General features: G+C 51.0%; 6 protein-coding genes across 6 annotated transcripts; 1 reads left to right on the forward strand and 5 right to left on the reverse strand.

The window, feature by feature from the left end:
* Window positions 1–1,632: 1,632 nt before the first annotated feature.
* Window positions 1,633–3,343, reverse strand: LTR84_006449 (uncharacterized protein; the record flags this gene model as incomplete). Its single annotated transcript, XM_064850010.1, has 3 exons — window positions 1,633–2,875; window positions 2,934–3,209; window positions 3,264–3,343. 3 exons carry the CDS (start codon window positions 3,341–3,343, stop codon window positions 1,633–1,635), a joined length of 1,599 nt encoding a protein of 532 aa, XP_064703311.1.
* A 1,860-nt stretch (window positions 3,344–5,203) lies between these two features.
* LTR84_006450 (uncharacterized protein) lies at window positions 5,204–5,891 on the reverse strand (the record flags this gene model as incomplete). Its single annotated transcript, XM_064850011.1, has 2 exons — window positions 5,204–5,637; window positions 5,708–5,891. The coding sequence occupies 2 exons, from the start codon at window positions 5,889–5,891 to the stop codon at window positions 5,204–5,206; spliced, it is 618 nt and encodes a 205-aa protein (XP_064703312.1).
* Window positions 5,892–6,649: 758 nt separating this feature from the next.
* LTR84_006451 (uncharacterized protein) lies at window positions 6,650–8,932 on the reverse strand (the record flags this gene model as incomplete). The annotated part of the gene is made up of 1 exon (XM_064850012.1): window positions 6,650–8,932. The coding sequence occupies one exon, from the start codon at window positions 8,930–8,932 to the stop codon at window positions 6,650–6,652; it is 2,283 nt and encodes a 760-aa protein (XP_064703313.1).
* A 2,533-nt stretch (window positions 8,933–11,465) lies between these two features.
* On the reverse strand, window positions 11,466–12,715 carry LTR84_006452 (uncharacterized protein; the record flags this gene model as incomplete). Its single annotated transcript, XM_064850013.1, has 4 exons — window positions 11,466–11,517; window positions 11,592–11,691; window positions 11,745–12,187; window positions 12,243–12,715. The coding sequence occupies 4 exons, from the start codon at window positions 12,713–12,715 to the stop codon at window positions 11,466–11,468; spliced, it is 1,068 nt and encodes a 355-aa protein (XP_064703314.1).
* An 846-nt stretch (window positions 12,716–13,561) lies between these two features.
* LTR84_006453 (uncharacterized protein) lies at window positions 13,562–14,152 on the forward strand (the record flags this gene model as incomplete). Its single annotated transcript, XM_064850014.1, has 1 exon — window positions 13,562–14,152. The coding sequence occupies one exon, from the start codon at window positions 13,562–13,564 to the stop codon at window positions 14,150–14,152; it is 591 nt and encodes a 196-aa protein (XP_064703315.1).
* Window positions 14,153–14,236: 84 nt separating this feature from the next.
* LTR84_006454 (uncharacterized protein) lies at window positions 14,237–15,619 on the reverse strand (the record flags this gene model as incomplete). Its single annotated transcript, XM_064850015.1, has 1 exon — window positions 14,237–15,619. The coding sequence occupies one exon, from the start codon at window positions 15,617–15,619 to the stop codon at window positions 14,237–14,239; it is 1,383 nt and encodes a 460-aa protein (XP_064703316.1).
* Window positions 15,620–15,805: the final 186 nt, after the last annotated feature.

A 15,805-nucleotide genomic window follows, 5' to 3' on the forward strand; every position in this document is an offset into this window, starting at 1 on the left:
TGTGGTGAGGTGGAGAGGTGGGCGACGTTGACTGGGGGGACAACAACCAGGATGAGAGTGAGTGGAGAGTAAGTGCGTGGTGAAGTGCTGCAAGAGATCGATAGGCAAAGTGACCACTTATGATAGCGAGCCTCTAATAAAGTGTGCCTGCGTTGCGCTTGTTGATGGCGTGGTGAAGTGTTTGGGAAACAGTCAGGTAGCTTCTACGGAGAGGAAGGGGAACGGAAGAAAGGAGAAAAGTAGAATTGAGTGTCTTCGGTATTTAGTGGTAAGTATCTCTGTAGCCTCCTTCCGCACCTGGAAACTGTCAGAGTAACTTCCTCGGCACAGGCCGTGCTGTGATGTGCAAGTATAGTTGTGACACTCTAACTGTCAGGGACTCAGGGCAGTCTTTGGGGGCGGGCACAGCGGCGCGTGGCACTCCAATTCCAAGGCAATGTTGTGCCTGGAAAAGTGCACAATGCAGGCAGTTGCATCAAACTCAAAACACGCCCTTCAACCCCCGTAGTGCACCCCCTCTCTTTCTCCGTAACTCCAGCAGTGTCCAGGTAGAAGTGCGTTGCTCCAGGTAAGAAAGGTGTGCAATTTGGAGGGGGCGGATCACTTACCCCAGGCCTGGGCGCGAACCCCGCACGCCACGCAATAGTAACACCAAGTTCCCCCCTAAGAAAGCCCACTCCCTAGTCTTCAGTTGCGTCCACAACTAAGCTTACCTGCCATTCGCTGACTGGGGCTGGCAGCTCCAACGTGGAACAAGTCACGGGGTTTCTCGCCACACTAAACTTCTAATGCGCTTTCCTTCTTCGGGACTAGCGTGGACTTCGGAATATCTGCGGATATTCAGTTCATGCCAAGTTGCTCTCACTCTGCTCTACGATCAACACGAACGTGAATTGATTACATATTTACTAGTGGCCTAGCTGAAGTAAGTCGATCTTATAAAGTAACAGTAAGATCAACCACAAGTCCTCAAAACCGAACGGTGATGAAGAGCCGAATCCGCCGGAGGGAGGACGAATTCATGAATACCACACAGCCTCGTGAACCCTTCATCACCACCACCTTTAACTTATTGTACCCAAGGCACAGTGGTGTTGGCAGTAACCGTCAGCAACTCAATGGTATATAATGGGCTAGACTATTGGATGAAGATTTACCGAAGAAAGAGAATTAGTTCTAGCTCCCTAGGTATATATTTGGGCCGTAAGTACACCTCTGAGCCTCTGGCCCAAAATTAACACGACTACTATTGTGCAAGGCTGGGATAATTTAATTGAGCTCGATAGACGGAGATTCGATATCGACCTGAATAGGATAGTCGTCCTTCCAAGGTTTCTCAATGCCAATAAGCTATAATACCATTTCCTTCAAGCCACAAAGTTCTATAGGGGTTATCAAAAAAAGGTTTTTGCTCGTCCCCTGCCCTGCCCATCCTGGCTCTCTCTCCCTCCCCCTTTTCTTCTCCATTCATTAATGTCGTCCTCGGACCCTTTCGATCCATTCGGCTGCACACGCTATGTATAGACCGGCAGACAGCTCTTAACTTCGGCATGCACAAACCATCAGCATCCACGTGTGCAGCAAAAGCTCTGTTTACTCGTTATTTTCCGCATGATGTTGTCACCCTCTTGCTCAACCCTCGGCATCTACAAAAACATCCACATCACTAGTTTCTGTGTCGGTCCGTTTCAAGGGATCTCGGCCTTGCGGAACCATTGGCTGGTGTAGACTCATATTTGACACCCCATTGTTCATCTCTGACATCTGGCGATCATCATCGTCCATCAGGTTGGTGGCCACCTTTGGGGGGTTGCCCGTGGGAGCGTTCAGTGTTGTGCTTTGATGTACTGGGGTTTGCTGTGGGTGGCTTGTTGGATGCAACGGGTTGCCCGCGATGGGCTCGGCTTTGGTGAGTGGCTCAGGAGGCGCTACGCTGGGTGGCCGGGAGTTGAAATCGATGAGGTTGTCTTCTTGATGGGCATTTGCAGACAGATGTGCGGGTATTGGTGCTACAGAAGGCTTCACCGGCGTTGTGGCGGTACCATTATTTGTAGCTTGGGCTGGGTTTAATGGTGCTGCTGCGGTTGGGTTGGCTTCTGTGGCTGGTGCTGGTGCTGGTGCTGATTCTTCGTTTTTGGCGTCGGTCGAGTGATGTCTAGATTCGGGCTCAGGGTTGCTCTTTTGTCCTGGAAGAATTGGTGCTATTGCGAGGATCCGGTCAACCAATTCCTTGGAATCGTGGCTCCTGGGCTCTCTGTGAGATATTGCATTAGCATCATTGAAGAATTGGATCAGTGAGGGGAACCCGTACAGGTGTGCATTTATAACCCATTCTAGATCCTCTTCACCTTCTTCGGATCCTCCGGGTCCAGCTTCCACTCGTCTGAATAGCTTTGGCTGCCATTCGACTCCTAGTTCTTCTCTCCGCTTGGCTTCTTCTCTCTGCCTGTCTTCGATTTTGGCTTTTTCGACGGTGGCCTTTTCATGATCCATTACATGTACAGCTTTAACCGTGGGCAGCCATAGTCTTTGTGATTCTCGTTCACCCTGCTCCTCAATCGGTCTAGTCAAGGGTGGCGAATGTTTAGCGTGAGTTGCGTCGAATAGCACCTTCTTCTGTCCAGTCTTGACATTCTTGATGAACATTTCCCCCGACCATAGTCCAGACAGCTCATAGAGCACTTCTCCGGTTGCCTCATTCTTTATCGTACCACCAATCGCATTGTACGTACCGCCAACCCACCCTTTGGTCTTGAATTCCAGATCTGCCGCCAGATTGTTCTCCGGGCATCGAACAAAGGAGTGGTCACCCAGCTCGTATTTCATCTTGCCAAAAAGAATGCCACGTGCATACATATTAGGCTGTGTAAGGATGCTACTGAGCGTTAGCATGTGGTGCTTAAGGTGGTCGCAGTGATCTCTAGTCGACATACTATTTTTCACCACCCTTGGAAGTCCCTCTATTGGTGAACCTGAGGTATGATATCCCTTCCATCAAACTCGCGGCTGAGTTGCCCAAAAATCTGCTGCGAGGTTTCAACGTGCCGTCGACCCTGATATGATGCTCTGGTGCCATGAAGAAATATGACGACTTGGGAGGATGGTGCGAAGTCTGTTCGGAAATATAATAACCTTTGGTATTATCAGGGTAGTCCCAATAACAGGTGAAGGTCTCTCCGAGTATGGGATTCAGCGGCTTCTTGACTCCGCTGCGATTTATCAGTATACCTTCATTTCTTTACCAGGCGGTGTCATTCTCTTACGGAGGTCTGATGTGCCAACCACTCAGATAGAACTTCACTACCGACACAAATCTTTCCACGGGGTCGTCGATGGTAGGCATTTGTAGTAGGGTATCAGAATGGGCCATAAAGCTAGTGGAACGGTCAGCTGCGGAACTGGATGTCTGCATTTGGAGGATCAAGAGTTTACTTCGTTATCCTTTCAAGCATGGATCTCTCCTCCAGGATGAAAGTCGGGAGGGTGACCCGCGACAGGTCAGCACCTGGCCGCAGTTGAGAAATGATGTGTGAGAGGACTGGTTAACGACAGTTAGTCGGGGCCATGGTGGTGGTTAGCCAGGAGCTTGGGTGGGAGGTCAAACCATTTCCCTGATCTGGCTCAACTACGGTTGTATCATCGCCTTCAACTGAGTCTCGTATCTCCTCCGAGGAGGATCGACTACCTGCTAGGTTTTGGTGAGTTCGAGATTCCGGTAGGTTTCGGGACTTTAATGGCAAACGACTTACTGCGGCTGCGCAGGGCTTCCCCGATATGATGCCTCATGGTGTTGACTCGGCCACCATAAAACAAACTGCAGGAGTTGTGCTCAGAAGTGAGTGAGGGTAGTCGGAATGATGACGGCGAAAATTTATGACGTCGTTGGTGGTAGTGGGGTTGTGGTTGGCGGTGCTGTGCGGAAAGGATTGCAGGCGTACAGCAAGATGCTCCAAGTGGTCTGCGACGAACTCAAGTACTCAAATGTAAACGAAACTCGAGCGTGAGGAGAACAACCAAGGAACCTTGAAATGGGAGAGAGGAGAAAGGCTCTGTACGTAATGGGTGTAGTAAGAAAAAAGTAGGGTGTCACAGGTGTCGAGGAGAGGAGAACTCTGAATTGACGTTGATGCCTGGCTGAACCACGAACCACCAGCTTCACGTTAGGCATGGGACTGGGTGGGTAGAATAGTGGCTGCCAGTGGTTGTGAGAGGAGGATCCGTAGCACCAGTTCTCGGTAAATGCTAGCAAGCTGCAGGACTCGGAGGAAACATACTATTCTTATTCGTATGAAAATCTTGGAAGCACACATGTGGAGTTGTGTCTAGGTCTCCAACTAGAAGCCGGGCATGCCTAATTTTGCGAGCTGGCTGCCGTCTTTGTAACAGTCACAAATAATGATTCACGAAAGAATTAGGTGCCTTGTTACTCGTAGTGGTGCCCAGTAGCGAGTACCTTGTCGGTTACTACGTACTGCAATAGTCACACTCCAGAGCCCTGAAAGAGCCCAAGGCCCGAGTGACCAGACCCAAGACCCAAGACTTCCCCCAAGGCCCAACACCTGCAGCCACATGAACGGTTGAGGGGTGAGTCGGTCGTGCGTCATAGCGATTTGCATGGATAAGCCTTGTGATCGATCAATGCACTCTCAGGCTGCATAAAGTACCGAGTACCGCGCCAGCCAGGCCACCAGTAAAACACACACCTGTCTGCTAGCTAGATCTTTAGTATCAATTAGAGCCATGCCAATTGTCACGGCGCAGCATTTTCCCAGAGCTCCCAGAGCTCCCCGGCCACGAGGAAAACGTTCAGCGTGGGTTGTGATATCTGCATAATTCAGTGTCCCAGACAGAGTTTGCATAAGACATATATATTCTAAATGTACCTAGGCTTGCTTGGGGGTAGTGCATAGGACACTATATTAAATTACCTTCTGGTCAAGATGTTGGCTTTACTCTACGCCAACGTCTACATGTCATCTCATGGTCAGCTACCCCTCCATCATCTGGGTCAGTCAGCTATCTCAGCCGCAGCACCAGACCAACTCTCCGACACAGGGCGGTCACCCTGCGTGACATGATCCAATAGGTCTCGTGATGCTTGATAAAGCATGATATGGACATGTTCTATGCATAACCCGGCCAAACATCAGCATAAGACAATAAAAGACGAGTCAAAAAACAAAAAGAGATGAGTTGCACAGAATTACCCACCCAAAGCATGTACGCTCTTCAAACTTTTCCAGTTCTTGAACCAGACAATCCGATCTCTCTCTATTCTCCTTGTAACACCAGCATTTGGCTCACAAAAGGTCTTGACGATGAACTCCTCGATTTCCCGCCGCGTCTCGGCCGTGGGTTCTTCCGTGGCAGGCTCATCGTCCATCTGCCATTTCGTCCAGACGATCAAGTGTGTAATGTCCTCGTCGATGTGATACGGCCAGTCGTTGTAGAGTACCTTGAAGTCTGCTGGGTTGCTGAAGTGCTTGTCGCTCGACGGAACGATCTCGTCCCAATGTAGACGCTGATGCTGAATGAATGCCAGCACCGAGCCGTATGTCTTCTTCAGGTGGTGCATGTATTCGAGATAGGCACGGAGTGCGCTTGCAGAGCGTTCGAAGTGGTGGATTCGATTCGTCTCTGTTGTCCGTCTTCCTTAACCTCCGCCGGTCTAAGTTGGGCATCAAAAAAGAAAGGAAAAATGGCATACTGGCAAATTCCTGCACTTCTTCCCAATTGAATCGACGACGGTCTTCATCCGGGTTTCGGGATAGGATCCCTATGTTTTTCGCGGTCTGCCCAACCAGAAACTCGGGACATTCTGGGGTCCATTGACTCTCGGGTATGTTGATGTTCCACCAGTACTGCCCGATATCCTTCTGTTCTGGTGTCATCGAGCGTGGTGTTGGATGGACGGAATGGGGCATCGCCACAAGCTCTGATAGTCCAGGACCATAAGCGGTCACTGATCCCCAGCTACCAGCATATGAGAGGACAAAGAGAAAGAAATGATTTAGAGATAAAGGACTAGAAGATAAAACACATGAGATACGTTCGTACGGCACCCCAAGCAAAGTCCCTCTACGTGTTCAATTTGTCTCTGAAGTTGAGGTTGACTCATACATGTACTACCTGATGCTACGACATGCTGCAACGTGAAACACCTGCACCGTTCGGATAGTTGATTGGCCTCTCGCTTGTTCGGTGGGATTGATCTAGGGTGACTTGCTAGAACCACGCTGTCAGTCAAAACCAATACCGAATACGAGTGTCATGATTATGAGTTAAAAGTAGATCTCAAATGGTCACTTGTGAAAAAATTTCGGATTCTTGATTCATTAAGGCCGTATAAATTCCATATGTCGTCCTGAGGCGGTGGATTATCCCCTAGGTTGGGTATCGACCTTGACTTTGCTTTTCCGTGCGTGCTTGACTGCATCGCTGGTTGAAATATAAATCATCTCCCAAACATCCAAAGCCGTCACATTCGCTTGAACGCCGTTTTTCAGGTGGGATCACCTATCAGCTCAGCCACTGAAATCCCCCATTCCCATTTGATTTGCCGTGAACCTAATGTTTAGGTCTCAATATGTACTCATAATAACCAGTGAGCGCTTTGCAATCTGTGCCTATTCGAGGCTTCATGATATAATCATCCTGCCACAACTACTTGTCGCATGGGCTTCTCAATTTTATCATTGACCTTGTCCACTCGATCCCAGTTACCCCAGATGTCAGCCTTCATCTCCTTCAGGCGTTTGTGCATCTTCCATAGATCATCCATGTCCTTATCCACGCGTTCCTTTTCATTCATCGACGAGATACGATCATAGAGATCTTTGTAGCGTTTGTAATACTTTTGGAACCGTCTCGCATCTTGAATCACGTCCTCTCTCTTGGGACGGGGTTTTTCGGGGCTTGAGCAACGGGATGAATTCGAGTCCGAGTTTTGACGGGTAGGCACTCCTCTTTGCGAAGTGCTAATGGCATTCGGCGTCGTACCGTTGATTGTTTGGTTCCTTGGTGCAGGTGATGGTTCTTGCAATTGACGTTTGGCGGGCCTATCGGCACTCAAGGCGCCTTCAGCTTTACGTTTTGGTGCTCGTCTGTCGTCAGCCATGTCTGCGCTTCGTCGCACCGGACTGCGGCCTCTTGACAAGTTACCAGATTTATCAGAGGAAATCACCGGCGAATACTTGTGGTTTTGCTTGCTTTGCGGCATGTCGGTGTCGGAAGGTGGGGACGAAGGGGCAGAAGATTGGTTGGAGGCTTTGCTCGAGCTTGAGTTCTCAACATCAGTCGAGGTAGTAGGTGGTGAAGAGCCAAGAGGGGATGGCTTTTGTGGGGAACTGTTGTGACGTGGTCGTGGTGATATGCGAGAGCCAGATGTGCCGGATTGCTCAGTTCGAGACTGGGGCTTCAGTGACTTGGGACCATCAGAGATAGCATGGAGGCGAGGTTTCTCACTGCCACTACCGCTGCTCATAGAGGAGCCAGAGAGAGATGTTCTGTGTAAGGGAGACGTCTTCTCAACGCTCCTCTTAGGGGGAGAGATGTTTTGAGAGGAAGTGAGGGACTTTGTTTGCTCTTGCCCAGTCTTCCGTTTCGCAATGGGAGTTGCTCCTGCCTTGCTAGTCACCTTTGGTTGCGTTTTGGGCTTGACAACAATGCCTTCCATGGCATCAGCCTCCTCATCGGAGTCTTCGATCCTCTCAGATGATTTGAACTTGCCGTCAGGCTTGGTTTGCTTGATGGCCGAGTCTCTGGATCTGGCACCGACACTGATTTCTGGCTTTGCTGGAGCCCTGGCTGCTACAGACTTATCTTTGGGCTTCTTCTGGGTTGTTGTGACTTCCTTCTTCGGTTTTGACTTTGTGGGTTCGCGGTCTGATGCGTTTTCATTGCCATCGTCACCAGGTCGGGGTGTAGCATGACTGGGTACTTGAGCCGGCTTGTCAAAGTTGAGCTTCGACAAACACTTGCCTTTCCCGCGCTCTTCTTCGGGGAGTAACAGTTGCCACAGGGGGTCTTTCTTGTCCACTCGTATCCGGTCATAGGCTGTGATCGCATTTGCAATTGCTGACTGCCGATCTTCCGGTGTTCGATAGTTAAATTTATATACGTTCAGCTCGCGGTACGATTTCTCTTTCAGCTCTTTGCGCCCGTCGCCAACCTGTGTATCTCGAGCCACCTTTTCCAGAATCTTCTCGACCTCGTCTCGTGGGGCCCGGAGTTTCTCAGCCACGCCTCGAGAGGTGAGGGGACGTATAGCAAGGAGATGTATGAGAGGTATTTTGATAGCGTCTAGCCGTACCTGGTCTTTGACAGAGAGCCCTGCTCCCAATGGTGCCGAGGTTGGCGCCATACGCGGTGAATAACTTGCACTCAAGAACGGGCTGGAAGGAGTGGATCGAGCCATCAAATGGTCAAAGTCTTTCCTGAGAGAAGCATTCTGGGCGAGTAAGGGCGAGACTTTGTTGTCCCTTGTCCCCTTGGTCCCTTCCTTGCTACCAATAATGCTTGTTTCGTTGGAAGCTCTCTGCTCCTGTATGGATTTCAGGGTGCTCTCAAGCGCGGCCAACGCCTCGTCACTCCCGGCGGTGTCTTCCTCGGCCTTTCGAACTTCCAAAGTATGGCTTAGCTTGCCTGAAAAGTAGAGGGTATTGTCATTGTTGGGGTCTTTTGTGTATAGTTCGGAAGGGAAGGTAGCGGTGGTACTGTCCAGAGTTATGGACTTTTTGCCAACTTGCACGATGGTCTTCTTCCCACATCGAAGTCGGACAGGTTCGTTGTTTTTCAAGGATCGAAGGATATCTTTGGTGAGGGTTTCCACCACATCGAGCTGGATGACTTGTGGAGGGTTTTTGTCTTTTGTTTGGGTTCTCAGGCCGTGTTGAATAACAAGGCCCGTATCGGGCACATTGAACGCGGCCATGGTGTTTTGGGAATGTGCACAGTAGTTGTTGGGTAGTAGGTGGTGTTGATGGTGATTTGAGGTTGGTCATCACCGAGCGTCAGAGGGGGGTTTATCGGAGAAACCAGTCAAGGTTGGGGTTCGTTCAGCCTTTGTCTGTTTGCTGCATGGCAGTGACAAACCCCGACAGTGACCTTCATGACAAAATTGGAACAAAGAAGATGAGAGCAAGGTGAGGACAAGAGAACTCGGGAAGGTGAGTGAGGGTGAGTGAGTGGTGAGTAGAGGCCGGAGACTAGTGAGCAGTTACAGGCCCAGGCTAGAAGGACGCAGCAGTCACGCAGCACCAGCAATTCGGACTGCAGGTTAGGTAGACGGATAGGCGAACTAGGACGGACGAGAACGAAAAGCAGGACGAGACATGGTCACGATTGGAGGATCAGATGTGGAGGGTCTCGTACTGGCAGAGCCCAAGCGATCTTTGGTGCTTGGAAGCACGCGGTCGGACGGTGGGACGAAGCTGGCGCCCTCCGAGTGGACGAGCTGCGGAAACGGTGCCCTTGATCAAGCCTCGATTTGGCTGTTGTGCTCGCCTGAGAACCGACCATCAAGAAGCCAAATGGCACCCGCTGAGCCTGGAAGACCAGGGTTGCCGCCCTTCTGGAGGGTCGACTTGACCAGGCGCACGTCCCCAGCCTGTCCCTAGGCTGCCCGCCTACGCCTACTACGCCTGCTGTGGCTAGCTGCCGCTGTTCCGGGCTTAGGGCTGCCTTTTGGCTTTGTGTCAGCAGGGTGATGATGTCCACTGGAAACCTGGGAACAAGCTACGACAGTCTTCGAGTACTCGTACAATGCCCAACTAGCCTTTGGCACATCCATCATGCCGCGTCGTGCCTTGACCCAGCCATCATAAAGGGAATGTAAAACTACTTGCATCACATTCTTGCGAGTCGTCCCGATCAACACACACACACCTCTCTTCATAGCTCCCGTCCTCGGTACGGTAAACTCGAACCTGAAAAGAATCGGGCCTCGAGAGGGGGAACTCGAAACCTAAATCCCAATGCCACGAGGAACAACGGAAGTCCCGCAGGCCTCGATTGGAAAGGGCAATGGATCCCTCAGGTCGTGTGGAATCGGCATTCATGTTCAACCACTCACTCTGAAAAGCAATATCCTCATTATTTGCCACCCGCTCATTCTCTCGCTTGACCTTTTGACTTGCAGACGCACGACTTCCCATTCCATTCCAATAACCCATTGGAATTTCAAGCCATTTCAGTCAACGTGTCAGATGTCAGGTCACAGTTGTCATGCCTGGCTGGGTGGGCCACACTTCTTGAAGTGCAAGTACTCGGTACTAGGTATTCCATAACGGGCCCTCGTACCTGCACCGTGACAGATGGCATTTCCAGACAGGCCAAGACTCATAATCTTCAAGTTCAGGCATTGTCTAATTCTCCCGAAATCCATGCTTCGGTTCGGGTAGGACCGTGCAGGGCTTGTGTACCTCCATTTTTCGAGTCTCTACATTATTAGTGAGCATGAAAATTAGTCAGGTCAGGTCTAAGATAGATATGCTCGGGGTGGGCGTCGTTGTCCTGAGGGCTGACAAACAGGGTCCCGCGGCATTTGCCCTCTAGTCCGCTTATGCGTCCTTGAAGTGGCTCGGTGCTTTCAGAGTTGTGTATGTAGTACTCGGCAATGTCGCGATGCATCGTTGACTGCAAGGCAGCCGCTTTGTCGTCCAACGCATTAGACTACCTGGCTTGCCTTATTCATATCCGTACGAGTACTCCTTTCTCCAGGCTGGCTGAAACACTCCCAGCATGAATATATGACGGATCAATAGACTTGTACTTCGGCCGTCGTCGACAGTCAAAAAGGTTTTTGCATGGGATCCCATGGCGGACCGGACTTGAGTTGCGAGGGGGAAACATCGGGGATGTGTTCCACACAGGGGTGGGTCTTTCTTTCGTGCATCTCAGCGCTTTTGGGTGGCCAACTTACAGGGCCTTAGGGTGTAGTGATGTAACAAGATATATATTTTTGGCTGTCCAGAAAGCCCCCTGGGCCCTGGCAGTGTTGAAACTTGATTCAGAACCGAATCAGCCTCATCACGGGAGATGTGATGACTCTGCCTATCAGCAATTATCAGGCTATTGTCGCATCAGACATCAAGATGGGTGATGAGAGCTGAAATTCCGTGGTATGCCCATGACATGAATGGCTTTGCAGATCAAACTCGACCTTCCGGCGGTTGGGTCTACTCGTAGGTCCTAACCCCCCTGGCCTCCCTCGCCCACTGGCATGCCAAGGTGCCTGGGACAGCAAAATAAGAATCCCCCACCTGGACAGCCCAAAGAGAACCGAGGCGTTAACCTGCTGCTATGTTTCAGGCCCGGACTATCTTGGAAAGGATCAAGGTACAATGTACTCGGTACTCATACGGTACTCATACGGGGAACTGTCACTCCGATCTAACAAGGCGAGCCCTTATCCTAGGAGCTCGATGCAGTTAAAGAGCTGGTTGTTCCCTCCTTTACTCAGCCCATCAAAGTCGAGAGGATGTCGATAGAAGGTCCACAGCTTGTTGAGCAGCACCCCTGGCTCCTGAGTCAGTATGCCTATTCTATCGCCCACCTGCTAGAGGACAGCTTGAAGCTTTGACAAAACTTACCACGATGATTGATAACCGAATCCTCCTGCGCCATAATTGTGAATCACCATGTTGTCGTTGATCAGTTCTCTCTCTATTCTGGCCCCATGTCTTCGAGATGCTGGCAATAATTGATTAACTTCGCCTCCCAGGTCAAGAGGACGGCCAACTTACGTCTCAGCCCAACTCCATGATGAATGACCTTTAGGTCTTCTGGTTTACCAAGCTCTGGGGCGAGCTTACAGCATCTCTGCATAATATCCTTGGCGAGATCCATATCGACCTCGCCATCCCAATCATCTTCTTGTCGACAGCCCCCGAGAATGATACCACCATGCCTCCCTCGGGGGAAGACATAAGTGGCTCCACCATTGTCCGCTTGTGGTGATACACGAACATATTGCCTTGTTACTGGTTCTCTGGGATTTTCTATGAGAACAATCTGTCCACGAACTGGGTAAACAGATGAATCTTTCACGTCGCCCAGATGATGCGCCCCAATTCCTGTGCAATTGAAATATGATTTTGCGTCTGGAAATCGTTGGAAGAGGTCTGCAAGGGATGAGTATGCACCCCGACGAATTTCAACACCCTTGCCCAATACAAGGTTCTGCAGCCTGGTTTTAAAGTCAGTTTGGTGCAAAATAGTCCAGGGGCAATATGAAAGCCCACCAACTCAAGTATCGCTGAGTATCAATGGTGAAGGATTGAAAATCGAATCCGAAATTCGCCCCCAGCGGTATTTGGTCGCTATCAAGATATCGTATCCCACCTTCGACCAGTCTATCGAACCAGATCGCCTGAGTTCCATTGCTGAATACTCCAGCATCTTCCGGTGAGACGTCATAGAAAGTACGGCAGTCCATCTTGTATATTCCTGCCTTGTCGCCATGGCCTTGTTGAAGCAGCTCGTTCAATTTCCGATACGTGATCGCATCTCGCTCCTCAGCAGGACCGTTGTCACGAGACACGGGCTCGAAGTTGGCCCCTGCCCATGGCGATGCGTAGAGCTTATCACGATCACCTGGAAGATGCTTTGCAACCACTATGACTCTGGTGTTTGGAAACCTCGAAGACAATTCCGCTGCTGTTGTCAAGCCGAGCACGCCCGCACCAAGGACTATAATGCTATTGTTGTAACTCATTATCCTCGTTGACTAGGTAAGCACGTGTCTGCGGACTCCAAGTATTCTCACAGGACAAAGATATGAGATCCCTTAGACATTGCTAAGCAGAAATCCGGAATGTCTATATATCTACACTTTGATATCAGTCAATATTCCTTGTCAACGCCCTACAACAGAACGCAAGCGGATCTTTGGGACACCCATAGGACTACTTTAACAGCAGGGTACCCTACAACTGACGACCAGTGGTCAAGGCTTATTTGAACCCGTTTATCCTCAACCCAATCAAGATGGAGATACCCGCTCTGGATGTACGTCGGAACGACGCGAATACTACAATCCCTATTTGTGAGATTTCCTATCCAATGCAATTTATGCCTCAAAAGTTACAATGGCGTCAGAGCATTATTGGGCGTGGCAATTAGGTCGATCATCAAGTACAAGGGGACAACAAACGATGGTTTGATGACTGTATTCTTAGAATGAGCAGCATTCTCTCCATGAGATATTGCTCAAGGCTAGTCACTGAATGCTTCCGCTTGGAATCAATCCAGAGGTGAGTGAGGGGTCCCCTTTCCCCGCGAATGGTGTATTTACCCCTCGACCCTCGGCCTTCCACTGCTATTGCTGAATGAGGGTGTCGGCGATTTCTCGTTCATTCTTGAACATCTCCAAGGAAGCAAACAATTCAACAGTCCTTGGTGTGGTAGTTGGAGGAAGGTCTTCGATTACTTTGCTGACGGCCTCGGGCGACGAACCAACTTCTGAGCACAATTCTGCGTACAAAGCAAGCCACAATAAAGCCACAAGCTCTTCAACTTCGGTGTAGCCAAGATACCAAGAAGCAAAAAGCAGTATATTGCAATGTCGGACGAGCATTCGCATGCGCATTCCCAGGGACATGGACATGACCACGACCATGCGCACTCGCATTCGCACGAGGCACAGGCACCCCACCTTTTCCAAGCGACATCATCTACCGACCAACCACCCGATGGATGGCGCGAAAGCGGCGTGCGCGTCATCCCAGGCGACAGCTTAGACGCGAACACGGCGCAGACGCCCGGTATGCGACGAGCAGCAGCGATCAACACGGCACGCACGGGTGCGCAGAGACTGTGGGCAGGCACAGTCAAGATCCACCCCAATGCAAAGACTGGCGCGCATCACCACGGCCATCTCGAGAGCGTTATCTACGTCGTCAAGGGTAAAGCACGCATGCGCTGGGGTGACAGTCTCGAGTTCACGGCTGAGGCAGGGCCGGGAGATTTCATTTATGTGCCGCCTTATGTGCCACATCAGGAGATCAATGCCAACGAGGAGGAGGAGCTGGAGTGTGTGCTTATGAGGAGTGATGGCGAGGCTATTGCTGTCAACTTACCAGATGTTGTTCCTGTCGAAAATCCTGAAGGTGTCAAATGGATCGACCCGACTCATCCTACGGGAGGAGTTTGACGTTTTATATGTCTTCCGCTAAGGTACATTTTATACAGATATAAATTAAATTAAAAGCAGCACACCTGAACTTTTTGTGACCACCTAAGTCTCGGGCAATTTCTCCCGATCATCCACCTTCTCCTTGGGCTTTCTATCCTCTTTCTTCAACTGTTTTAAGCAAGGGGCGTTGAAGAGATGCCCAGACCAAGCCCCTCTCGCCGTGCCCGCCGCTACAATGCACCAAAGTATGATTACAGCAACACTCATGATCGTTCCAAGCACTTTGAAAAATAGACTAGGCATCTCGACACCAAAAGTCATAGTCGAGATGGCATAGACACCCAACGGAAACGTAAACCCCCACCAACCCATATTGAAAGGAAAAGGCCTCGTGGTGTAAATGGTTGCGAGTGCGAAAACGAGCCAGCACAGTCCGAACCCCCACATTATCAAGGCTATAAATACACCCATGACGTAGACCACGTCGCCGGCGATGGAGAGGTTGTGGAAGAATTCCACTCTTGGGAAGACCTGACGCGCCACCTTCCCGAGATACATGATGGTGAATCCGCCCATGCCAAGCGGACCGAGTGGGAGGAACGAACTGACGACGACCTCTCGAGGCGGCAATTTATGCAGAGCAAGCCGCTGGTAGTAGATGACGAGGACCGTCATCGCAAACGGCGTCGCCATTCCCCACATCACGTAGCTCGTGATCAACGTCCCCAGGGCAGCGCCCTCGTCGCGCAGAATCTCTGCAACTTTAGCACCGGCACCCGCCGCTACGATCGTCGCCGCGATCGGGAGCAGCTGTGCGGCAGTGATGCGATCCAACTCCTGCCTCTGCGCCCGGCTCATCAGCAGGAACGGCAAACTGACCGTCACAGCCACCGCGACCACGGCGTCGACCATCCACATGGCCCATGCGACCGTCACGCTCCAGTAGCCCCAATACGGACAGCACAGCCAGATCCAGCTCTGAAGCAGCGTGGCAAAGCCCATGGGCACGGTGCCGAGGAACAGGCTGTTGGTCGGGTCGGCGATCATGACGGACCAGATCTCGGGATACAGCGTGTAGCGCAGCACCGAGATGAGGAATGCACATGTGAAGAGGACGGCGTTGAGGATGAAGAATGCCACCGACAGCCAGTACAGCCAGGCTGCTTTGAAGGGGATCGAGATCAGCAGCACACTGACGATCCCTGTCCCCATGGTCACGCTGAACCACGATGGTGAGAAGTTGCGTACCACGCGGCGCCAGCCCACATCGTATCTTGTCGGCGCTAAGAATGTACTGCTTGATGTTGGCTGCTTGGTGACCTCGGTCATGTCTGCTGCTGGGTCGGAGGTCGTGGCGGCTCGTCCCCGCGATCTTATGCGTTCGAATTGCGGTCTTGAAATGCTATGGCTGGCTGGGATGGTCATTGCTGGGTTGTCGGAGGCCATCCGATCCTTTTCGCGGTCGTCATCATTCATGTCTTCCATCTCGCCGACAGCTACCTCCTGGATGTTGAACAACGAAGGATGATGGCTAGAAGGTGCCAGAGATGTATAGGATAAAACACCCCGTGATTATAGTATGCAAACCCAGATATCAAACTCACCGTCGAACGAATTTTCACAAGCCGGGCTTTAAACCCTCAAATCCGTCGGAGTCAAGTCCAGTCGGTA

The sequence above is a fragment of the Exophiala bonariae genome (assembly GCF_035927105.1).
Source record: "Exophiala bonariae strain CCFEE 5792 chromosome Unknown scaffold_24, whole genome shotgun sequence".
NCBI lineage: Eukaryota > Fungi > Ascomycota > Eurotiomycetes > Chaetothyriales > Herpotrichiellaceae > Exophiala > Exophiala bonariae.